Source organism: Petromyzon marinus, chromosome 84 (assembly GCF_048934315.1).
Source record: "Petromyzon marinus isolate PM22_M1 ecotype Great Lakes invasive population chromosome 84, UKy_Petmar_22M1.pri1.0, whole genome shotgun sequence".
NCBI lineage: Eukaryota > Metazoa > Chordata > Hyperoartia > Petromyzontiformes > Petromyzontidae > Petromyzon > Petromyzon marinus.
Window position 1 is genome coordinate 5,182,926 of NC_133749.1, and position 22,413 is coordinate 5,205,338.

At 56.3% G+C, this 22,413-nt stretch overlaps 1 protein-coding gene across 1 annotated transcript in view; it reads left to right on the forward strand.

The window, feature by feature from the left end:
* LOC142907879 (myc-associated zinc finger protein-like) overlaps window positions 1–22,413 on the forward strand; it is a 44,054-nt gene that overhangs the window by 12,819 nt on the left and 8,822 nt on the right. The window contains exons 2-4 of the mRNA XM_076057782.1: window positions 5,388–5,690; window positions 17,966–18,362; window positions 20,319–20,382. Of these exons, the coding sequence (XP_075913897.1) occupies window positions 5,388–5,690; window positions 17,966–18,362; window positions 20,319–20,382 (764 nt within the window). The remainder of the gene's footprint in view (window positions 1–5,387; window positions 5,691–17,965; window positions 18,363–20,318; window positions 20,383–22,413) is intronic.

Genomic DNA, 22,413 nt, shown 5'->3' on the forward strand with positions numbered 1-22,413 from the left:
CTACTATACACTACACTATACACTACTACACACTACACTATACACTACACTATACACGACACTATACACTACAATTGTCAACGTTGTAGTGGATTTGCTCCCCGACACACCGGTGTAGTGCTGTACTAATAGATACACTACTACACTATACACTACACTATACACTACACACCACTACACACCACTACACTATATACTACACTATACACTACACTATACACTACGCTATATACTACAATTGTCAATGTTGTAGTGGATTTGCTCTCCTACACACCGGTGTTGTTGTACTTGTGACGAATTTCCACGGTCTGTTGACGTGACAGACTTTACTTATTGCCCGTGTCGCATTTAATGACGCATTTGTATATTTGCGCGAGCTCACCCAAAAAAAACTCCTGTATTATGGATGATATTGGTCGTGAAAGCCTACGTGTTTAAACGAGTCCATACACATTCAACAGTGTTATTAGTTTTATCGGCCACACAGATGATGATGATGGGCTGACTGTGTGAATGCTTCGCGGCTATCCGTGTGGAGTTTGTGATCTCACTCCTTGTCCTACAGAGTGAGTGGAGTTTGTGTGATTCTCCCCCTGTTAAGTGTAGTTTGTATGATCTCTCCCCCTGTGCTGCAGATAGTGAGTGGAGTTTGTATGATCTCCCCCTGTTAAGTGTAGTTTGTATGATCTCTCTCTCCCCCTCTACGACAGAGAGAGTGAGTGGAGTTTGTATGATCTCCCCCTGTTAAGTGGAGTTTGTATGATCTCTCCCCCTTTCCTGCAGTGAGTGGAGTTTGTATGATCTCCCCCTGTCCTGCAGTGAGTGAGTGGCGTTTGTATGATCTCCCCCTGTCCTACAGAGTGTGTGGAGTTAGTATGATCTCCCCCTGTTCTACAGAGAGAGTGGAGTTTGTATGATCTCCCCCTGTTAAGTGGAGTTTGTATGATCTCTTCCTCTGTCCTGCAGTGAGTTAATAGAGTTTGTATGATCTCCCCCTGTTCTGCAGTGAGTGAGTGGAGTTTGTATGATATCCCCCTGTTCTACAGAACGAGTGGAATTTGAATGATCTCCCCCTGTTCTGCAGTGAGTTAATAGAGTTTGTATGATCTCCCCCTGTTCTACAGAGAGAGTGGCGTTTGTATGATCTCCCCCTGTCTTGCAGAGTGAGTGGAGTTTGTGTGATCTCCCCCTGTACGACAGAGAGGGTGAGTGGAGTTTGTGTAATCTCCCCCTGTTCTACAGAGAGAGTGGAGTTTGTATGATTTCCCCCTGTCCTTCAGAGTGAGTGGAGTTTGTGTGATCTCCCCCTGTTCTATAGAGAGAGTGGAGTTTGTATGATCTCCCCCTGTACTACAGAGTGAGTGGAGTTTGTATGATCTCCCCCTGTTAAGTGGAGTTTGTATGATCTCTCCCCCTCTACGACAGAGAGAGTGAGTGGAGTTTGTATGATCTCTCCCCCTGCAGATAGTGACTGGAGTTTGTATGATCTCTCCCTGTCCTGCAGAGTGAGTGCAGTTTGTATGATCTCTCCCTGTTAAGTGGAGTTTGTATGATCTCTTCCTCTGCCCTGCAGTGAGTTAATGGAGTTTGTATGATCCCCCCCTGTCCAGATATTGAGTGGAGTTTGTATGATCTCCCCCTGTCCTACAGAGTGAGTGGAGTTTGTATGATCTCCCCCAGTTCTACAGAGTGAGAGAGTGGAGTTTGTATGATCTCCCCCTGTACTACAGAGTGAGTGGAGTTTGTATGATCTCCCCCTGTTAAGTGGAGTTTGTATGATCTCTTCCTCTGCCCTGCAGTGAGTTAATGGAGTTTGTATGATCCCCCCCTGTTCTGCAGTGAGTGGAGTTTGTATGATCTCCCCCTGTTCTACAGAACGAGTGGAGTTTGAATGATCTCCCCCTGTTCTGCAGTGAGAGTGGAATTTGTGTGATCTCCCCCTGTTCTACAGAGTGAGTGGAGTTTGTGCGATCTCCCCCTGTCCTGCAGTGAGTGAGTGGAGTTTGTGTGATCTCCCCCTGTTCTACAGAGAGAGTGGAGTTTGTGTGATCTCCCCCTGTACGACAGAGAGGGTGAGTGGAGTTTGTGTAATCTCCCCTGTTCTACAGAGAGAGTGGAGTTTGTGTGATCTCCCCCTGTTCTACAGAGAGAGTGAGTGGAGTTTGTGTGATCTCCCCCTGTTCTACAGAGAGAGTGGAGTTTGTGTGATCTCCCCCTGTTCTACAGAGTGAGTGGAGTTTGTGTGATCTCAGGGAGTAGAGTTTGTGTGATCTCCCCCTGTACTACAGAGAGAGTGGCGTTTGTATGATCTCCCCCTGTACTACAGAGAGAGTGGCGTTTGTATGATCTCCCCCTGTCCTGCAGTGAGTGAGTGGAGTTTGTGTGATCTCCCCCTGTACGATAGAGAGGGTGAGTGGAGTTTTGTGTTATCTCCCCCCTGTTCTACAGAGAGAGGAGTTTGTATGATCTCCCCCTGTTCTACAGAGAGAGTGGAGTTTGTGTGATCTCCCCCTGTCCTTCAGAGTGAGTGGAGTTTGTGTGATCTCCCCCTGTTCTACAGAGAGAGTGGAGTTTGTATGATCTCCCCCCTGTTCTACAGAGAGAGTGGAGTTTGTGTGATCCTCCCCTGTTCTACAGAGAGAGTGGAGTTTGTGTGATCTCCCCCTGTTCTACAGAGTGAGTGGAGTTTGTGTGATCTCCCCCTGTTCTACAGAGAGAGTGGAGTTTGCGTGATCTCCCCCTGTTCTACAGAGAGAGTGGAGTTTGTGTGATCTCCCCCTGTCCTTCAGAGAGAGTGGAGTTTGTGTGATCTCCCCCTGTTCTACAGAGAGAGTGGAGTTTGTGTGATCTCCCCCTGTTCTACAGAGAGAGTGGAGTTTGTATGATCTCCCCCTGTTCTACAGAGAGAGTGGAGTTTGTGTGATCCTCCCCCTGTTCTACAGAGAGAGTGGAGTTTGTGTGATCTCCCCCTGTCCTTCAGAGTGAGTGGAGTTTGTGTGATCTCCCCCTGTTCTACAGAGAGAGTGGAGTTTGTGTGATCTCCCTCTGTACGACAGAGTGGAGTTTGTGTGATCTCCCTCTGTACGACAGAGTGGGAGTTTGTGTGCCTGCTGCTGTATAGGTTGTAGTCTGCGTCTCTCTTTGTCTCTCTGTCTTGTGGATAGACCGTTTTGAGAATGTTACATTGATCTCCATCCTGCAGTGAAAACTCGCACATTTTGTCGACTTATCTCAATGTCTTCTGTCTTTCCCTATGCGCTCCCTTTTTCCCTCATGTCCGCCTGTCCCTCACCCCCCACTCTCTCCCCTCCTCACCCCCCCTCACTCCCCCCCTCCCTCCCCCCTCCCCTCCCACCCCCCCTCCCTCACCCCTCCCTCATCCTCATCCCCCCCTCCTCCCCCCCTCCTCTCCCCCCCTCCTCTCCCCCTCCTCATCCCCCCCTCCCTCATCTCCCCCTCCCTCACACCCCCTCCCTCATCTCCCCCTCCCTCACACCCCCTCCTCACCCCCCTCCCTCACCCCCCTCCCTCATCCCCTCCCTCATCCCCCCCCTCCCTCATCCTCCCCCCCCTCATCCCCCCCCCCTCCTCACCCCCCCTCCCACCCCCCTCCTCATCCCCCCCTCATCCCCCCTCCCTCATCCCCCCCCTCCTCATCCCCCCTCCCTCATCCCCCCCCCTCCTCACCCCCTCCTCACCCCCCCTCCCTCATCCCCCCTCATCCACCCCCCTCCCTCATCCCCCCTCCCTCACCCCCCCTCCCTCATCCCCCTCCCTCACCCCCCCTCCCTCATCCCCCCTCCCTCACCTCCCCTCCCTCATCCCCCCCTCATCCACCCCCTCCCTCATTCCCCCTCCCTCATCCCCCCCTCCCCACCTCCCCCCCTCCCTCATCCCCCCTCCTCATCCCTCCAACCCACCCCTCCCGCCCCCACCCCTCCCGCCCCTTGCCCCGCCCCCTTGCCCCTCCCGCTTGCCCCGCCCCCTTGCCCCTTGCCCCTTGCCCCTCCTCCCCCCTGCCCCCCCCCCCCTGCCCCTCCCAGCTGTCACGTGGCCACCACCCTGCCCCGACGGTGACCGACAGCCTCCCCCAGTCCCACCACATGGCGACGACTCCCGCCGAGCTGCTGCCATTGCTGGACCCCACGGGGGGGGCGGGGGGGGCCCCCCTCGCCGGGCGGGGGCAAGAGGGGGAGGGGCAGACCCCGCAAGCCCTCGCAGGGACGCAGCGGGGGAGGGGGAGGGGGGGAGGAGGGGGGGGAGGAGGGGGGGAGGCGGGGGGGGGCACAACGGGCCGGGTGGGGGGAGGGAGGTGGGGGTGGGGGTGGAGGAGGAGGAGGAGGAGGGGGGGGAGGAGGTCCTGGGCAGGGGGGGGCCGCGTCCAGCGTGGGGGGCGGGGCTAACGGTGAGTGTGGGGGGGGGGCGGGGGGGGGGCTAGGTGGGGGGGAGGCTCAGGGGGAGGAGAGGCAAAGGGGGGGGAAGGGGTTGGGGGGTGGACACAACTCCCCCATGACCCCTCCCCCCATGACCCCCTCCCCCATGACCCCTCCCCCATGTCCCCTCAACTCCCTCCAACTCCCTCATCTCCTCCTCCATCCCCACCCTCCCCTCTCCTCCATCCCCCACCCTCCCACCCCCTCCATCCCCCACCCTCCCTCCCCCACCCGCCTTCTCCATCCCCCACCCGCCCCCTCCATCCCCCTCCCTCCCCACCCGCTCCCTCCCCCCTCCATCCCCACCCTCCCCCTCCATCCCCACCCTCCCCTCCCCCACCCTCCCTCCCCCACCCTCCACCTCCATCCCCCACCCTCCCTCGCCCACCCTTTCGTCCCTCCCCACCCACCGCCACCCTCCCCCACCCACCGCCACCCTCCCCCACCCCACCACACCCTCCCCCCACCCACCACCACCCTCCCCCCACCCCACCACCACCCTCCCCCCACCCACCACCACCCTCCCCCCACCACCACCCTCCCCCCACCCACCACCACCCTCCCCCCACCCACCACCACCCTCCCCCCACCCACCCCACCCTCCCCCCACCCACCACCACCCTCCCCCCACCCACCACCACCTTCCCCCACCCACCACCACCCTCCCCCACCCACCACCATCCTCCCCCACCCTCACTCCCTCCCCCACCCTCACTCCCTCCCCCACCCTCCACCACCCTCCCCCACCCACTACCACCCTCTCCCACCCACCACCACCCTCCCCACCCACCACCACCCTCCCACCACCCTCCCCCACCCACCACCACCCTCCCCACCCACCACCACCCTCCCCACCCACCCCACCCCCCAACCATTCCTCACCCTCGACCTCTGCCCTCCCTCCCTCCCTCCCTCCCTCCCTCCCCTCCCCTCCCCCTCCCCGCCCTCCCACAGTGACCCAGGTGAAACCCGAGAAGTCCCGGGCGCCCTTTGTGTGCACCTACTGCGGCAAGGGCTTCCGAGACAACTACCACCTGCGGCGGCACGAGTCCCGGCACACCGGCGTCAAGCTGGTGAGCGTTCCACGCGCCCGCAAGGCTCCCACCATGGTGCCCACCGCCGCCAACAGCATGCTCATGATGTCCGACGGGGGAGGAGGAGGAGGGGGAGGAGGAGGAGGAGGAGGAGGAGGGGGAACCGTGATGGTGACACCGGCGTCGGCCGCGGCACTCACCGTCAAGGGCGAGCGCCAATGGGGTGAGTGGGCGGGTGGGTGGGCGGGTGGGTGGGTGGGGGGGTGGGTGGGTGAGTGGGTGGGTGGGTGAGTGGGTGGGTGAGTGGGTGAGGGGGTCGGTGAGTGGGTGGGTGAGTGGGTCGGTGAGTGGATGGGTGGGTGAGTGGGTCGGTGAGTGGGTGGGTGAGTGAGTGGGTGAGTGGGTGGGTGAGTGGGTGAGTGAGTGGGTGGGTGAGTGAGTGGGTGCGTGGGTGGGTGAGTGGGTGGGTGGGTGAGTGAGTGGTGAGTGGGTGGGTGGGTGAGTGAGTGGGTGGGTGAGTGAGTGAGTGAGTGGGTGGGTGAGTGGGTCGGTGAGTGGGTGGGTGAGTGAGTGGGTCGGTGGGTGGGTGAGTGGGTGGGTGGGTGGGTGAGTGAGTGAGTGGGCGGGCGGGTGGGTGGGTGGGTGAGTGAGTGAGTGAGTGGGTGAGTGAGTGAGTGGGTGAGTGAGTGAGTGGGTCGGTGAGTGGGTGGGTGAGTGGGTCGGTGAGTGGGTGGGTGAGTGAGTGGGTCGGTGGGTGGGTGAGTGAGTGGGTGGGTGAGTGGGTGGGTGAGTGGGTGAGTGGGTGGGTGGGTGGGTGAGTGGGTGGGTGGGTGGGTGAGTGAGTGAGTGAGTGGGTGGGTGAGTGGGTTGGTGAGTGAGTGAGTGAGTGGGTGAGTGAGTGGGTTAGTGGGTGGGTGAGTGAGTGGGTGGGTGAGTGGTGGGTGAGTGAGTGGGTGGGTGAGTGGGTGAGTGAGTGAGCGAGCGGGTGAGTGAGTGGGCGGGTGGGTGGGTGGGTGAGTGGGTGGGTGAGTGGGTGGGTGAGTGAGTGGGTGGGTGGGTGAGTGAGTGGGTGGGTGAGTGGGTGGGTTAGTGGGTGGGTGAGTGAGTGGGTGAGTGAGTGGGTGGGTGGGTGAGTGGGTGGGTGGGTGAATGGGTGAGTGGGTGAGTGGGTGGGTGAGTGGATGAGTGGGTGGGTGGGTGAATGGGTGGGTGGGTGAGTGGTGAGTGAGTGAGTGAGTGGGTGGGTGAGTGAGTGGGTGGGTGGGTGAGTGAGTGGGTGGGTGAGTGGGTGGGTTAGTGGGTGGGTGAGTGAGTGGGTGAGTGAGTGGGTGGGTGGGTGAGTGGGTGGGTGGGTGAATGGGTGAGTGGGTGAGTGGGTGGGTGAGTGGAGGAGTGGGTGGGTGGGTGAATGGGTGGGTGGGTGAGTGGGTGAGTTAGTGAGTGAGTGGGTGGGTGAGTGAGTGGGTGGGTGAGTGAGTGGATGAGTGAGTGGGTGGGTGGGTGAGTGAGTGGGTGGGTGAGTGAGTGGGTGGGTGGGTGAATGGGTGAGTGGGTGGGTGAGTGGGTGAGTGAGTGGGTTAGTGGGTGGGTTAGTGGGTGGGCGAGTGGGTGGGTGAGTGGGTGGGTGGGTGAGTGGGTGGGTGAGCGGGTTAGTGGGTGGGCGAGTGGGTGGGTGAGTGGGTGGGTGGGTGAGTGGGTGGGTGGGTGAGTGGGTGGGTGAGCCGGGTGGGTGGGTGGTGGGTGAGTGAGTGAGTGGGTGGGTGAGTGGATGAGTGGGTGGGTGGGTGAATGGGTGGGGTGGGTGGGTGAGTGAGTGGGTGGGTGAGTGAGTGGGTGGGTGGGTGAATGGGTGAGTGGGTGGGTGAATGGGTGAGTGGGGGGTGGGTGAATGGGTGAGTGGGTGGGTGAGTGGGTGAGTGGGTGGGTGAGTGGGTGAGTGGGTGGGTGAGTGAGTGGGTGAGTGAGTGGGTGAGTGAGTGGGTGGGTGAGAGGGTGAGTGAGTGAGTGGGTGAGTGAGTGAGTGGGTGGGTGAGTGAGTGAGTGAGTGGGTCGGTGAGTGGGTGGGTGAGTGGGTCGGTGAGTGGGTGGGTGAGTGAGTGGGTCGGTGGGTGGGTGAGTGAGTGAGTGAGTGGGTGAGTGAGTGGGTGGGGAGTGGGTGGGTGAGTGGGTGGGTGAGTGAGTGGGTGAGTGAGTGGGTGGATGAGTGGGTGGGTGAGTGAGTGGGTGGGTGAGTGGGTGGGTGGGTGAATGAATGGGTGAGTGGGTGGGTGGGTGAATGAGTGGGTGGGTGGGTGAGTGGGTGAGTGGGTGGGTGAGTGGGAGATTGAGTGGGTGGGTGAGTGGTTGGGCGGGTGGGTGGTTGAGTTTGTCAGTGAGTGGTTGGGTGGGTGGCTGGGTCAGTGGATGGCTGTGTCGGAGTGTAGGTCAGTGGGTCGGTGGGTGGGTGTGTGGATATGCAGACTCACCACACAGAGACCCACAGACTCACCACACAGAGACCCACAGACTCACCACACACAGACCCACAGACTCACCACACAGAGACCCACAGACTCACCACACAGAGATCCATAGACTCACCACGCAGAGACCCACAGACTCACCACGCAGAGACCCATAGACTCACCACGCAGAGACCCATAGACTCACCACGCAGAGACCCAGACTCATCACACAGAGACCCACAGACTCATCACACAGAGACCCAGACTCACCACACAGAGACCCACAGACTCACCACACAGAGACCCACAGACTCACCACGCAAAGACTCACAGACTCACTGAGAGACCTACAGACTCACCACACAGAGACCCACAGACTCACCACACAGAGACCCACAGACTCACTCACACAGAGACCCACAGACTCATCACACAGAGACCCATAGACTCACTCAGAAACCCACAGACTCACTCAGAAACCCACAGACTCACACAGAGACCCATAGACTCACTCACACAGACCCATAGACTCACCACGCAGAGACCCACAGACTCATCACACTGAGACCCACAGACTCACTCAGAAACCCACAGACTCACACAGAGACCCATAGACTCTCACACAGACCCACAGACTCACCACACAGAGACCCATAGACTCACCACGCAGAGACCCACAGACTCACTCAGAAACCCACAGACTCACACAGAGACCCATAGACTCACCACACAGAGACCCAGACTCGCCACACAGAGACCCACAGACTCATCACACAGAGACCCATAGACTCACTCACACAGAGACCCGTAGACTCATCACAAAGAGACCCACAGACTCATCACACAGAGACCCACAGACTCACTCACACAGAGAGCCACAGACTCACCACGCAGAGACCCACAGACCCATCACACAGAGACCCATAGACTCACCACACAGAGACCCACACTCACCGCACAGAGACCCACAGACTCACCACACAGAGACCCACAGACTCACTCACACAGAGACCCACAGACTCACTCACACAGAGGCCCACAGACTCACACAGAGACCCACAGACTCGTCACACAGAGACCCACAGACTCACCACGTAGAGACCCACAGACTCATAGAGACCCACAGACTCAGACAGAGACCCACAAACTCACTCACACAGAGACCCACAGACTCACCACACAGAGACCCACAGACTCACCACACAGAGACCCACAGACTCACCACACAGAGACCCACAGACTCACCACACAGAGACCCACAGACTCACCACACAGAGACCCACAGACTCACCACACAGAGACCCACAGACTCACCACACAGAGACCCACAGACTCACCACACAGAGACCCACAGACTCACCACACAGAGACCCACAGATTCACTCACACAGAGAACCACAGACTCACTCACACAGAGACCCACAGACTCACTCACACAGAGACCCACAGACTCACTCACACAGAGGCCCACCGACTCACACAGACCCACAGACTCATCACACAAAGACCCACAGACTCACCACGTAGAGACCCATAGACTCACCACGCAGAGACCCATAGACTCATAGAGACCCACAGACTCACTCACACAGACCCACAGACTTACCACACAGAGACCCACAGACCCACTCACACAGAGACCCACAGACTCACCACACAGAGACCCACAGACTCACACACAGAGACCCACAGACTCACCACTCACACAGAGACCCACAGACTCACTCACACAGAGACCCACAGACTCACTCACACAGAGACCCACAGACTCACTCACACAGAGACCCACAGACTCACTCACACAGAGACCCACAGACTCACTCACACAGAGACCCACAGACTCACTCACACAGAGACCCACAGACTCACCACACAGAGACCCACAGACTCACCACTCACACAGAGACCCACAGACTCACTCACACAGAGACCCACAGACTCACTCACACAGAGACCCACAGACTCACTCATACAGAGACCCACAGACTCACTCACACAGAGACCCACAGACTCACTCACACAGAGACCCACAGACTCACCACACAGAGACCCACACTGACCACACAGAGACCCACAGACTCATCACACGGAGACCCACAGACTCACTCACACAGAGACCCACAGACTCACTCACACAGAGACCCACAGACTCGCACAGAGACCCACAGACTCACTACACAGAGACCCACAGACTCGCTCACACAGAGACCCACAGACTCGCTCACACAGAGACCCACAGACTCACTCACACAGAGACGCACAGACTCACTCACACAGACCCACAGACTCACTCACACAGAGACCCACAGACTCACTCACACAGAGACCCACAGACTCACTCACACAGACCCACAGACTCACCACACAGAGACCCACAGACCCACAGACTCACCACACAGAGACCCACAGACTCACTCACACAGAGACCCACAGACTCACTCACACAGAGACCCACAGACCCACTCACAAAGAGACCCACAGACTCACTCACACAGAGACCCACAGACTCATCACACAGAGACCCACAGACTCATAACACAGAGACCCACAGACTCACCACACAGAGACCCACAGACTCACCACACAGAGACCCACAGACTCACCACACAGAGACCCACAGACTCACTCAGAAACCCACAGACTCACACAGAGACCCATAGACTCACCACACAGAGACCCAGACTCGCCACACAGAGACCCACAGACTCATCACACAGAGACCCATAGACTCACTCACACAGAGACCCGTAGACTCATCACAAAGAGACCCACAGACTCATCACACAGAGACCCACAGACTCACTCACACAGAGAGCCACAGACTCACCACGCAGAGACCCACAGACCCATCACACAGAGACCCATAGACTCACCACACAGAGACCCACACTCACCGCACAGAGACCCACAGACTCACCACACAGAGACCCACAGACTCACTCACACAGAGACCCACAGACTCACTCACACAGAGGCCCACAGACTCACACAGAGACCCACAGACTCGTCACACAGAGACCCACAGACTCACCACGTAGAGACCCACAGACTCATAGAGACCCACAGACTCAGACAGAGACCCACAAACTCACTCACACAGAGACCCACAGACTCACCACACAGAGACCCACAGACTCACCACACAGAGACCCACAGACTCACCACACAGAGACCCACAGACTCACCACACAGAGACCCACAGACTCACCACACAGAGACCCACAGACTCACCACACAGAGACCCACAGACTCACCACACAGAGACCCACAGACTCACCACACAGAGACCCACAGACTCACCACACAGAGACCCACAGATTCACTCACACAGAGAACCACAGACTCACTCACACAGAGACCCACAGACTCACTCACACAGAGACCCACAGACTCACTCACACAGAGGCCCACCGACTCACACAGACCCACAGACTCATCACACAAAGACCCACAGACTCACCACGTAGAGACCCATAGACTCACCACGCAGAGACCCATAGACTCATAGAGACCCACAGACTCACTCACACAGACCCACAGACTTACCACACAGAGACCCACAGACCCACTCACACAGAGACCCACAGACTCACCACACAGAGACCCACAGACTCACCACACAGAGACCCACAGACTCACCACTCACACAGAGACCCACAGACTCACTCACACAGAGACCCACAGACTCACTCACACAGAGACCCACAGACTCACTCACACAGAGACCCACAGACTCACTCACACAGAGACCCACAGACTCACTCACACAGAGACCCACAGACTCACTCACACAGAGACCCACAGACTCACCACACAGAGACCCACAGACTCACCACTCACACAGAGACCCACAGACTCACTCACACAGAGACCCACAGACTCACTCACACAGAGACCCACAGACTCACTCATACAGAGACCCACAGACTCACTCACACAGAGACCCACAGACTCACTCACACAGAGACCCACAGACTCACCACACAGAGACCCACACTGACCACACAGAGACCCACAGACTCATCACACGGAGACCCACAGACTCACTCACACAGAGACCCACAGACTCACTCACACAGAGACCCACAGACTCGCACAGAGACCCACAGACTCACTACACAGAGACCCACAGACTCGCTCACACAGAGACCCACAGACTCGCTCACACAGAGACCCACAGACTCACTCACACAGAGACGCACAGACTCACTCACACAGACCCACAGACTCACTCACACAGAGACCCACAGACTCACTCACACAGAGACCCACAGACTCACTCACACAGACCCACAGACTCACCACACAGAGACCCACAGACCCACAGACTCACCACACAGAGACCCACAGACTCACTCACACAGAGACCCACAGACTCACTCACACAGAGACCCACAGACCCACTCACAAAGAGACCCACAGACTCACTCACACAGAGACCCACAGACTCATCACACAGAGACCCACAGACTCATAACACAGAGACCCACAGACTCACCACACAGAGACCCACAGACTCACCACACAGAGACCCACAGACTCACCACACAGAGACCCACAGACTCACTCAGAAACCCACAGACTCACACAGAGACCCATAGACTCACCACACAGAGACCCAGACTCGCCACACAGAGACCCACAGACTCATCACACAGAGACCCATAGACTCACTCACACAGAGACCCGTAGACTCATCACAAAGAGACCCACAGACTCATCACACAGAGACCCACAGACTCACTCACACAGAGAGCCACAGACTCACCACGCAGAGACCCACAGACCCATCACACAGAGACCCATAGACTCACCACACAGAGACCCACACTCACCGCACAGAGACCCACAGACTCACCACACAGAGACCCACAGACTCACTCACACAGAGACCCACAGACTCACTCACACAGAGGCCCACAGACTCACACAGAGACCCACAGACTCGTCACACAGAGACCCACAGACTCACCACGTAGAGACCCACAGACTCATAGAGACCCACAGACTCAGACAGAGACCCACAAACTCACTCACACAGAGACCCACAGACTCACCACACAGAGACCCACAGACTCACCACACAGAGACCCACAGACTCACCACACAGAGACCCACAGACTCACCACACAGAGACCCACAGACTCACCACACAGAGACCCACAGACTCACCACACAGAGACCCACAGACTCACCACACAGAGACCCACAGACTCACCACACAGAGACCCACAGACTCACCACACAGAGACCCACAGATTCACTCACACAGAGAACCACAGACTCACTCACACAGAGACCCACAGACTCACTCACACAGAGACCCACAGACTCACTCACACAGAGGCCCACCGACTCACACAGACCCACAGACTCATCACACAAAGACCCACAGACTCACCACGTAGAGACCCATAGACTCACCACGCAGAGACCCATAGACTCATAGAGACCCACAGACTCACTCACACAGACCCACAGACTTACCACACAGAGACCCACAGACCCACTCACACAGAGACCCACAGACTCACCACACAGAGACCCACAGACTCACCACACAGAGACCCACAGACTCACCACTCACACAGAGACCCACAGACTCACTCACACAGAGACCCACAGACTCACTCACACAGAGACCCACAGACTCACTCACACAGAGACCCACAGACTCACTCACACAGAGACCCACAGACTCACTCACACAGAGACCCACAGACTCACTCACACAGAGACCCACAGACTCACCACACAGAGACCCACAGACTCACCACTCACACAGAGACCCACAGACTCACTCACACAGAGACCCACAGACTCACTCACACAGAGACCCACAGACTCACTCATACAGAGACCCACAGACTCACTCACACAGAGACCCACAGACTCACTCACACAGAGACCCACAGACTCACCACACAGAGACCCACACTGACCACACAGAGACCCACAGACTCATCACACGGAGACCCACAGACTCACTCACACAGAGACCCACAGACTCACTCACACAGAGACCCACAGACTCGCACAGAGACCCACAGACTCACTACACAGAGACCCACAGACTCGCTCACACAGAGACCCACAGACTCGCTCACACAGAGACCCACAGACTCACTCACACAGAGACGCACAGACTCACTCACACAGACCCACAGACTCACTCACACAGAGACCCACAGACTCACTCACACAGAGACCCACAGACTCACTCACACAGACCCACAGACTCACCACACAGAGACCCACAGACCCACAGACTCACCACACAGAGACCCACAGACTCACTCACACAGAGACCCACAGACTCACTCACACAGAGACCCACAGACCCACTCACAAAGAGACCCACAGACTCACTCACACAGAGACCCACAGACTCATCACACAGAGACCCACAGACTCATAACACAGAGACCCACAGACTCACCACACAGAGACCCACAGACTCACCACACAGAGACCCACAGACTCACCACACAGAGACCCACAGACTCACCACACAGAGACCCACAGACTCACCACACAGAGACCCACAGACTCACTCACACAGAGACCCACAGACTCACTCACACAGAGACCCACAGACTCACCACACAGAGACCCACAGACTCACTCACACAGAGACCCACAGACTCACTCACACAGACACCCACAGACTCACTCACACAGAGACCTACAGACTCACACAGAGACCCACAGACTCACTCACACAGAGACCCACAGACTCACCACACAGAGACCCACAGACTCACCACTCACACAGAGACCCACAAACTCACTCACACAGAGACCCACAGACTCACCACACAGAGACCCACAGACTCACCACACAGAGACCCACAGACTCACTCACACAGAGACCCACAGACTCACACAGAGACCCACAGACTCACTACACAGAGACCCACAGACTCACTCACACAGAGACCCACAGACTCACTCACACAGAGACCCACAGACTCACCACACAGAGACCCACAGACTCACCACTCACACAGAGACCCACAGACTCACTCACACAGAGACCCACAGACTCACTCACACAGAGACCCACAGACTCACTCATACAGAGACCCACAGACTCACTCACACAGAGACCCACAGACTCACCACACAGAGACCCACAGACTCACCACACAGAGACCCACAGACTCACTCACACAGAGACCCACAGACTCACCACTCACACAGAGACCCACAGACTCACACAGAGACCCACAGACTCACCACTCACACAGAGACCCACAGACTCACCCAGAGACCCACAGACTCACCACTCACACAGAGACCCACAGACTCACCACACAGAGACCCACACTGACCACACAGAGACCCACAGACTCATCACACAGAGACCCACAGACTCGCACAGAGACCCACAGACTCACTACACAGAGACCCACAGACTCACTCACACAGAGACCCACAGACTCGCACAGAGACCCACAGACTCACTACACAGAGACCCACAGACTCGCTCACACAGAGACCCACAGACTCACTCACACAGAGACCCACACTCACCACACAGAGACCCACAGACTCACTCACACAGAGACGCACAGACTCACTACACAGAGACCCACAGACTCACTCACACAGAGACGCACAGACTCACCACACAGAGACCCACACTCACCACACAGAGACCCACAGACTCACCACTCACACAGAGACCAACAGACTCACCACTCACACAGAGACCCACAAACTCACTCACACAGAGACCCACAGACTCATCACGCGGAGACCCACAGACTCACTCACACAAAGACCCACAGACTCACTCACACAGAGACCTACAGACTCACCACACAGAGACCCACAGACTCACCACACAGAGACCCACACTCACCACACAGAGACCCACAGACTCACTCACACAAAGACCCACAGACTCACCACACAGAGACCCACAGACTCAATCACACAGAGACCCACAGACTCACCCACACAGAGACCCACAGACTCACTCACACAGAGACCCACAGACTCACCACACAGAGACCCACAGACTCACCACACAGAGACCCACAGACTCACCACACAGAGACCCACAGACTCATCACGCGGAGACCCACAGACTCACCACGCAGAGACCCATAGACTCACCACACAGAGACCCACAGACTCACCACACAGAGACCCACAGACTCACCACACAGAGACCCACAGACTCACTCACACAGAGACCCACAGACTCACTCACACAGACACCCACAGACTCACACAGAGACCTACAGACTCACACAGAGACCCACAGACTCACCACACAGAGACCCACAAACTCACCACTCACACAGAGACCCACAGACTCACCACTCACACAGAGACCCACAAACTCACTCACACAGAGACCCACAGACTCACCACACAGAGACCCACAGACTCACTCACACAGAGACCCACAGACTCACTCACACAAAGACTCACAGACTCACTCACACAGAGACCCACAGACTCACCACACAGAGACCCACAGACTCACCACTCACACAGAGACCCACAGACTCACTCACACAGACTCACAGACTCACTCACACAGAGACCCACAGACTCACCACACAGAGACCCACAGACTCACTCACACAGAGACCCACAGACTCACCACACAGAGACCCACAGACTCACCACACAGAGACCCACAGACTCACTCACACAGAGACCCACAGACTCACTCACACAAAGACTCACAGACTCACCACACAGAGACCCACAGATTCACTCACACAGAGACCCCCAGACTCACCACACAGAGACCCACAGACTCACCACACAGAGACCCACAGACTCACCACACAGAGACCCACAGACTCACCACACAGAGACCCACAGACTCACTCACACAGAGACCCACAGACTCACTCACACAAAGACTCACAGACTCACCACACAGAGACCCACAGACTCACCACACAGAGACCCACAGACTCACTCACACAGAGACCCACAGACTCACTCACACAGAGACCCAGAGACTCACCACACAGAGACCCACAGACTCACCCACACAGAGACCCACAGACTCACTCACACAGAGACTTCATATAATCGCTTGATCTCTACATCTGCCACACACACCACACACTAACACACACACGCACACACACACACCACACACACACTAACACACACAAACTAACACACACACTAACACACACACACACACTAACACACACACACAAACACACCACACACACACACTAACACACACACTAACACACACACACACTAACACACACACATTAACACACACACTAACACACACACACACTAACACACACCACCACACACTAACACACACACACTAACACACACATTAACACACACACACTAACACACACACACACACACTTACACACACTAACACTAACACACACACTAACACACACACTAACACTAACACACACACTAACACACACACTAACACACACACACTAACACACACACACTAACACACACACCACCACCACACACACACACACACTAACACACTTACACACACTCACTAACACACACACACACTAACACACACACTAACACACACACACACACTAACACACACACACACACTAACACACACTAACACACACACACTAACACACACTAACACACACCACACACTAACACACACACACTAACACACCACACACACTAACACACACCACACACACTAACACACACTAACACACACACCACCACCACACACACACACTAACACATTAACACTAACACACACACACTAACACTAACACACTAACACACACACCACCACACACACACCACCACACACACACTAACACACACACCACCACCACACACAAACACTAACACACTTACACACACTTACACACACTAACACTAACACACACACTAACACACACACACTAACACACACACTAACACACACTAACACACACCACCACCACACACTAACACACCACACTCACACACTAACACTAACACACTAACACACACACTAACACACACACACTAACACACACACTTACACACCACTCACACCACACTAACACACACGCAGCGAGTGACCTCACCTCGTCGGCGGCGGCCCACCTCGTCGGCCTCGTGCCGGCCGTCCCCGCCTCCTCGCCGGCCGGCATCGTGGGCCTGGTCGGCGTCGGCGTCGGCGTCGGCGTCGGCGTCGGCGTCGTCGGCCCTCCGTCGTCTTCCTCCTCCTCTGGACGCTCGCCTCGCCCGGCACGCAAGAACCACGCGTGCGAGCTGTGCGGCAAGGCCTTCCGCGACGTCTACCACCTCAACCGGCACAAGCTGTCGCACTCGGACGAGAAGCCCTTCGAGTGCCACGTCTGCCACCAGCGCTTCAAGCGCAAGGACCGCATGAGCTACCACGTGCGCATGCACGAGGGCGGCGTGCACAAGCCGTACGTGTGCCACCACTGCGCCAAGGGTTTCTCCAGGTGCGTGGTGGGCGGTGGGGCGGTGGGCGGTGGGCAGGGCGGTGTTGGGCGGGCGGTGTTGGGTTGTGTTTGCGGTGTGTGGGTGTGTGTGTGGGTGGGGTTGGGGGACTGTTATTGTGAAGGGCGGAGGTCTGTGGAGGGTTGTTAGGAGTGTTGGGGATGGTGGGGAGGGATTCTTATTGTGAAGGAGAGGTCTGTGGAGGGTTGTTAGGAGTGTTGGGGGTGGGGGATGGGGGACTCTTATTGTGAAGGGCGGAGGTCTGTGGAGGGTTGTTAGGAGTGTTGGGGATGGGGGACTCTTATTGTGAAGGAGAGGTCTGTGGAGAGTTGTTAGGAGCGTTGGGGATGGGGGACTCTTATTGTGAAGGAGAGGTCTGTGGAGGGTTGTTAGGAGCGTTGGGGATGGGGGACTCTTATTGTGAAGGAGAGGTCTGTGGAGGGTTGTTAGGAGCGTTGGGGATGGGGGACTCTTATTGTGAAGGAGAGGTCTGTGGAGGGTTGTTAGGAGTGTTGGGGATGGCGGGGGGGGGGATTCTTATTGTGAAGGAGAGGTCTGTGGAGGGGGATGGGGGGGGGACTCTTATTGTGAAGGGCGGAGGTCTGTGGAGGGTTGTTAGGAGTGTTGAGGATGGGGGGGGACTCTTATTGTGAAGGAGAGGTCTGTGGAGGGTTGTTAGGAGTGTTGGGGATGGGGGACTCTTATTGTGAAGGAGAGGTCTGTGGAGGGTGGTTAGGAGTGTTGGGGATGGCGGGGGGGGACTCTTATTGTGAAGGAGAGGTCTGTGGAGGGTTGTTAGGAGTGTTGGGGATGGGGGACTCTTATTGTGAAGGAGAGGTCTGTGGAGGGTTGTTAGGAGTGTTGGGGATGGGGGACTCTTATTGTGAAGGAGAGGTCTGTGGAGGGTTGTTGGGAGTGTTGGGGATGGGGGACTCTTATTGTGAAGGAGAGGTCTGTGTGTGTCAACCAATGACTTCCCCTAGGTCGGCTCGGCCTCAAATGAGTGAACCTGGCACTGTGTGTGTGTACACGGAAACATCACCAGCACTGGGGGGGGGGGGAGACAAAGGCGGCCGGGCGGGACGTGGTGCCGGTCACAGTGGCAGCCTTCATCGGCAGCGCTGCTACTCGCTACTCAGCACTTGCCCCTACAGCCTTCTAGAGGCTACCTGGGGGACCTTTGTCTGTGTGTGTGTAGGTGCTGCTACTCGCTACTAACACAGCACTTGCCCCTACATCCCTGTTAGAGGCTACACGGGGGATCTTTGTCTGTGTGTAGGTGCTGCTACTCGCTACTGACACAGCACTTGCCCCTACAGCCCTGTTAGAGGCTACACGGGGGAGGTGGCCGAGAGGGCGTGATCTTTGTTTTGTGGGGGATCTTTATCGTGGTGGGGTGGTCTATGGTAGGAGTGTTACGGTGACCTGGTGGGGTGGTCTATGGTAGGAGTGTTACGGTGACCTGGTGGGGTGGTCTATGGTAGGAGTGTTACGGTGACCTGGTGGGGTGGTCTATGGTAGGAGTGTTACGGTGACCTGGTGGGGTGGTCTATGGTAGGAGTGTTACGGTGACCTGGTGGGGTGGTCTATGGTAGGAGTGTTACGGTGACCTGGTGAGGTGGTCTATGGTAGGAGTGTTATGGTGACCTGGTGGGGTGGTTTATGGTAGGAGTGTTGCGGTGACCTGGTGGGGTGGTCTATGGTAGGAGTGTTACGGTGACCTGGTGGAGTGGTCCCATAGGAGGGGAGTGTTGCGGTGACCTGGTGGAGTGCTCCCATAGGAGGGGAGTGTTACGGTGACCTGGTGGGGTGGTCTATGGTAGGAGTGTTACGGTGACCTGGTGGGGTGCTCCCATAGGAGGGGAGTGTTACTATGACCTGGTGGAGTGGTCTATGGTAGGAGTGTTGCGGTGACCTTTCCGCTGGGGTGTTCTTGTCTCTCCCTCTCTCTGCGGCAGGCCGGACCACCTCAACAACCACGTGAGGCAGGTCCATTCCACAGAGCGGCCATTCAAGTGCCAGGTGAGACAAAGACGGTGGTGGTGGTGGCGGTGGTGGTGGTGATGACGATGGTGGTGGTGATGACGATGATGGTGGTGGTGATGTGGTGGTGGTGACGATGGTGGTGTTGGTTGATGTTGTGATGATGGTGGTGGTGATGACGATGGTGGTGATGACGATGATGGTGGTGGTGACGATGGTGGTGTTGGTTGATGTTGTGATGATGGTGGTGGTGATGATGGCGATGAATGGTGGTGGTGATGTGGTGGTGATGACGATGGTGGTGGTGGTGATGACGATGATGGTGGTGGTGATGACGATGATGGTGGTACTGATGTGGTGGTGATGACGATGGTGGTGTTGGTTGATGTTGTGATGATGGTGGTGGTGATGACGGTGGTGGTGGTGATGTGGTGGTGATGACGATGATGATGGTGGTGATGACGATGATGGTGGTGGTGATGACGATGATGGTGGTGGTGATGTGGTGGTGATGACGATGGTGGTGTTGGTTGATGTTGTGATGATGGTGGTGGTGATGGCGATGAATGGTGGTGGTGATGTGGTGGTGATGAAGATGGTGGTGGTGGTGATGACGATGATGGTGGTGATGATGACGATGATGGTGGTGGTGATGTGGTGGTGATGACGATGGTGGTGTTGGTTGATGTTGTGATGATGGTGGTGGTGATGATGGCGATGAATGGTGGTGGTGATGTGGTGGTGATGACGATGATGGTGGTGGTGATGACGATGGTGGTGGTGATGACGGTGGTGGTGATGTGGTGGTGGTGACGATGGTGGTGTTGGTTGATGTTGTGGTGGTGATGATGATGATGGTGGTGGTGTGAGCGGTAAACGCTGCGGTTAGCCCTGACACTGCGTGGTGATGGTGAGACGGAGAAAGACGGTGATGGTGGTGGTGATGTGGTTGTTGGTTGATGTTGTGATGATGGCGGTGGTGATGATGATGACGACGACGATGGTGGTGGTGGTGATGATGGTGGTAGTGGGAGCGGCGGCACTGCGGTTAGCCTGACGCGCTGTGGTGGTGATGGTGGTCGTTGATGTGGTGGTGGTGGTGGTCGTTGATGTGGTGGTGATGGTGGACGTTGATGTGGTGGTGATGGTGGTCGTTGATGTGGTGGTGATGGTGGTCGTTGATGTGGTGGTGATGGTGGTCGTTGATGTGGTGGTGATGGTGGTCGTTGATGTGGTGGTGGTGGTGGTGGTCGTTGATGTGGTGGTGGTGGTGGTTGTTGATGTGGTGGTTGTTGATGTGGTGGTTGTGACAACTGCTAGTTGATGGTGGTTGTTAATGTGGTTGATGTGGTGCTTGTGACATGTACGTGTGTGTGCCAGCCTGCGTTTACACCACAACTTGTGGCGGTAGTGGTTGATGAGTTGTTGGTGATGTGGCTCTTGATGTTATTGGTGGTTGTTGCTGATTGTTGTTGCTGGTTGTTGCTGATTGTTGTTGCTGGTTGTTGTTGCTGGTTGTTTTTGCTGATTGCTGTTGTTACTGATTGTTGTTGCTGGTTGTTGTTGCTGGTTGTTGTTGCTGGTTGTTGTTGCTGATTGTTGTTGTTGCTGATTGTTGTTGTTGCTGGTTGTTGTTGTTGCTGGTTGTTGTTGTTGCTGGTTGTTGTTGCTGGTTGTTGTTGCTGATTGTTGTTGCTGATTGTTGTTGTTGCTGATTGTTGTTGCTGATTGTTGTTGTTACTGATTGTTGTTGCTGGTTGTTGTTGCTGGTTGTTGTTGCTGGTTGTTGTTGCTGGTTGTTGTTGCTGGTTGTTGTTGCTGCTGGTTGTTGTTGCTGGTTGTTGTTGCTGATTGTTGTTGTTGCTGGTTGTTGTTGCTGGTTGTTGTTGCTGATGGTTGTTGCTGATGGTTGTTGCTGGTTGTTGGTGCTGGTTGTTGGTTGCTGATTGTTGTTGCTGGTTGTTGTTGCTGGTTGTTGTTGCTGGTTGTTGTTGCTGGTTGTTGTTGCTGGTTGTTGTTGTTACTGATTGTTGTTGCTGGTTGTTGTTGTTGTTGTTGCTGGTTGTTGTT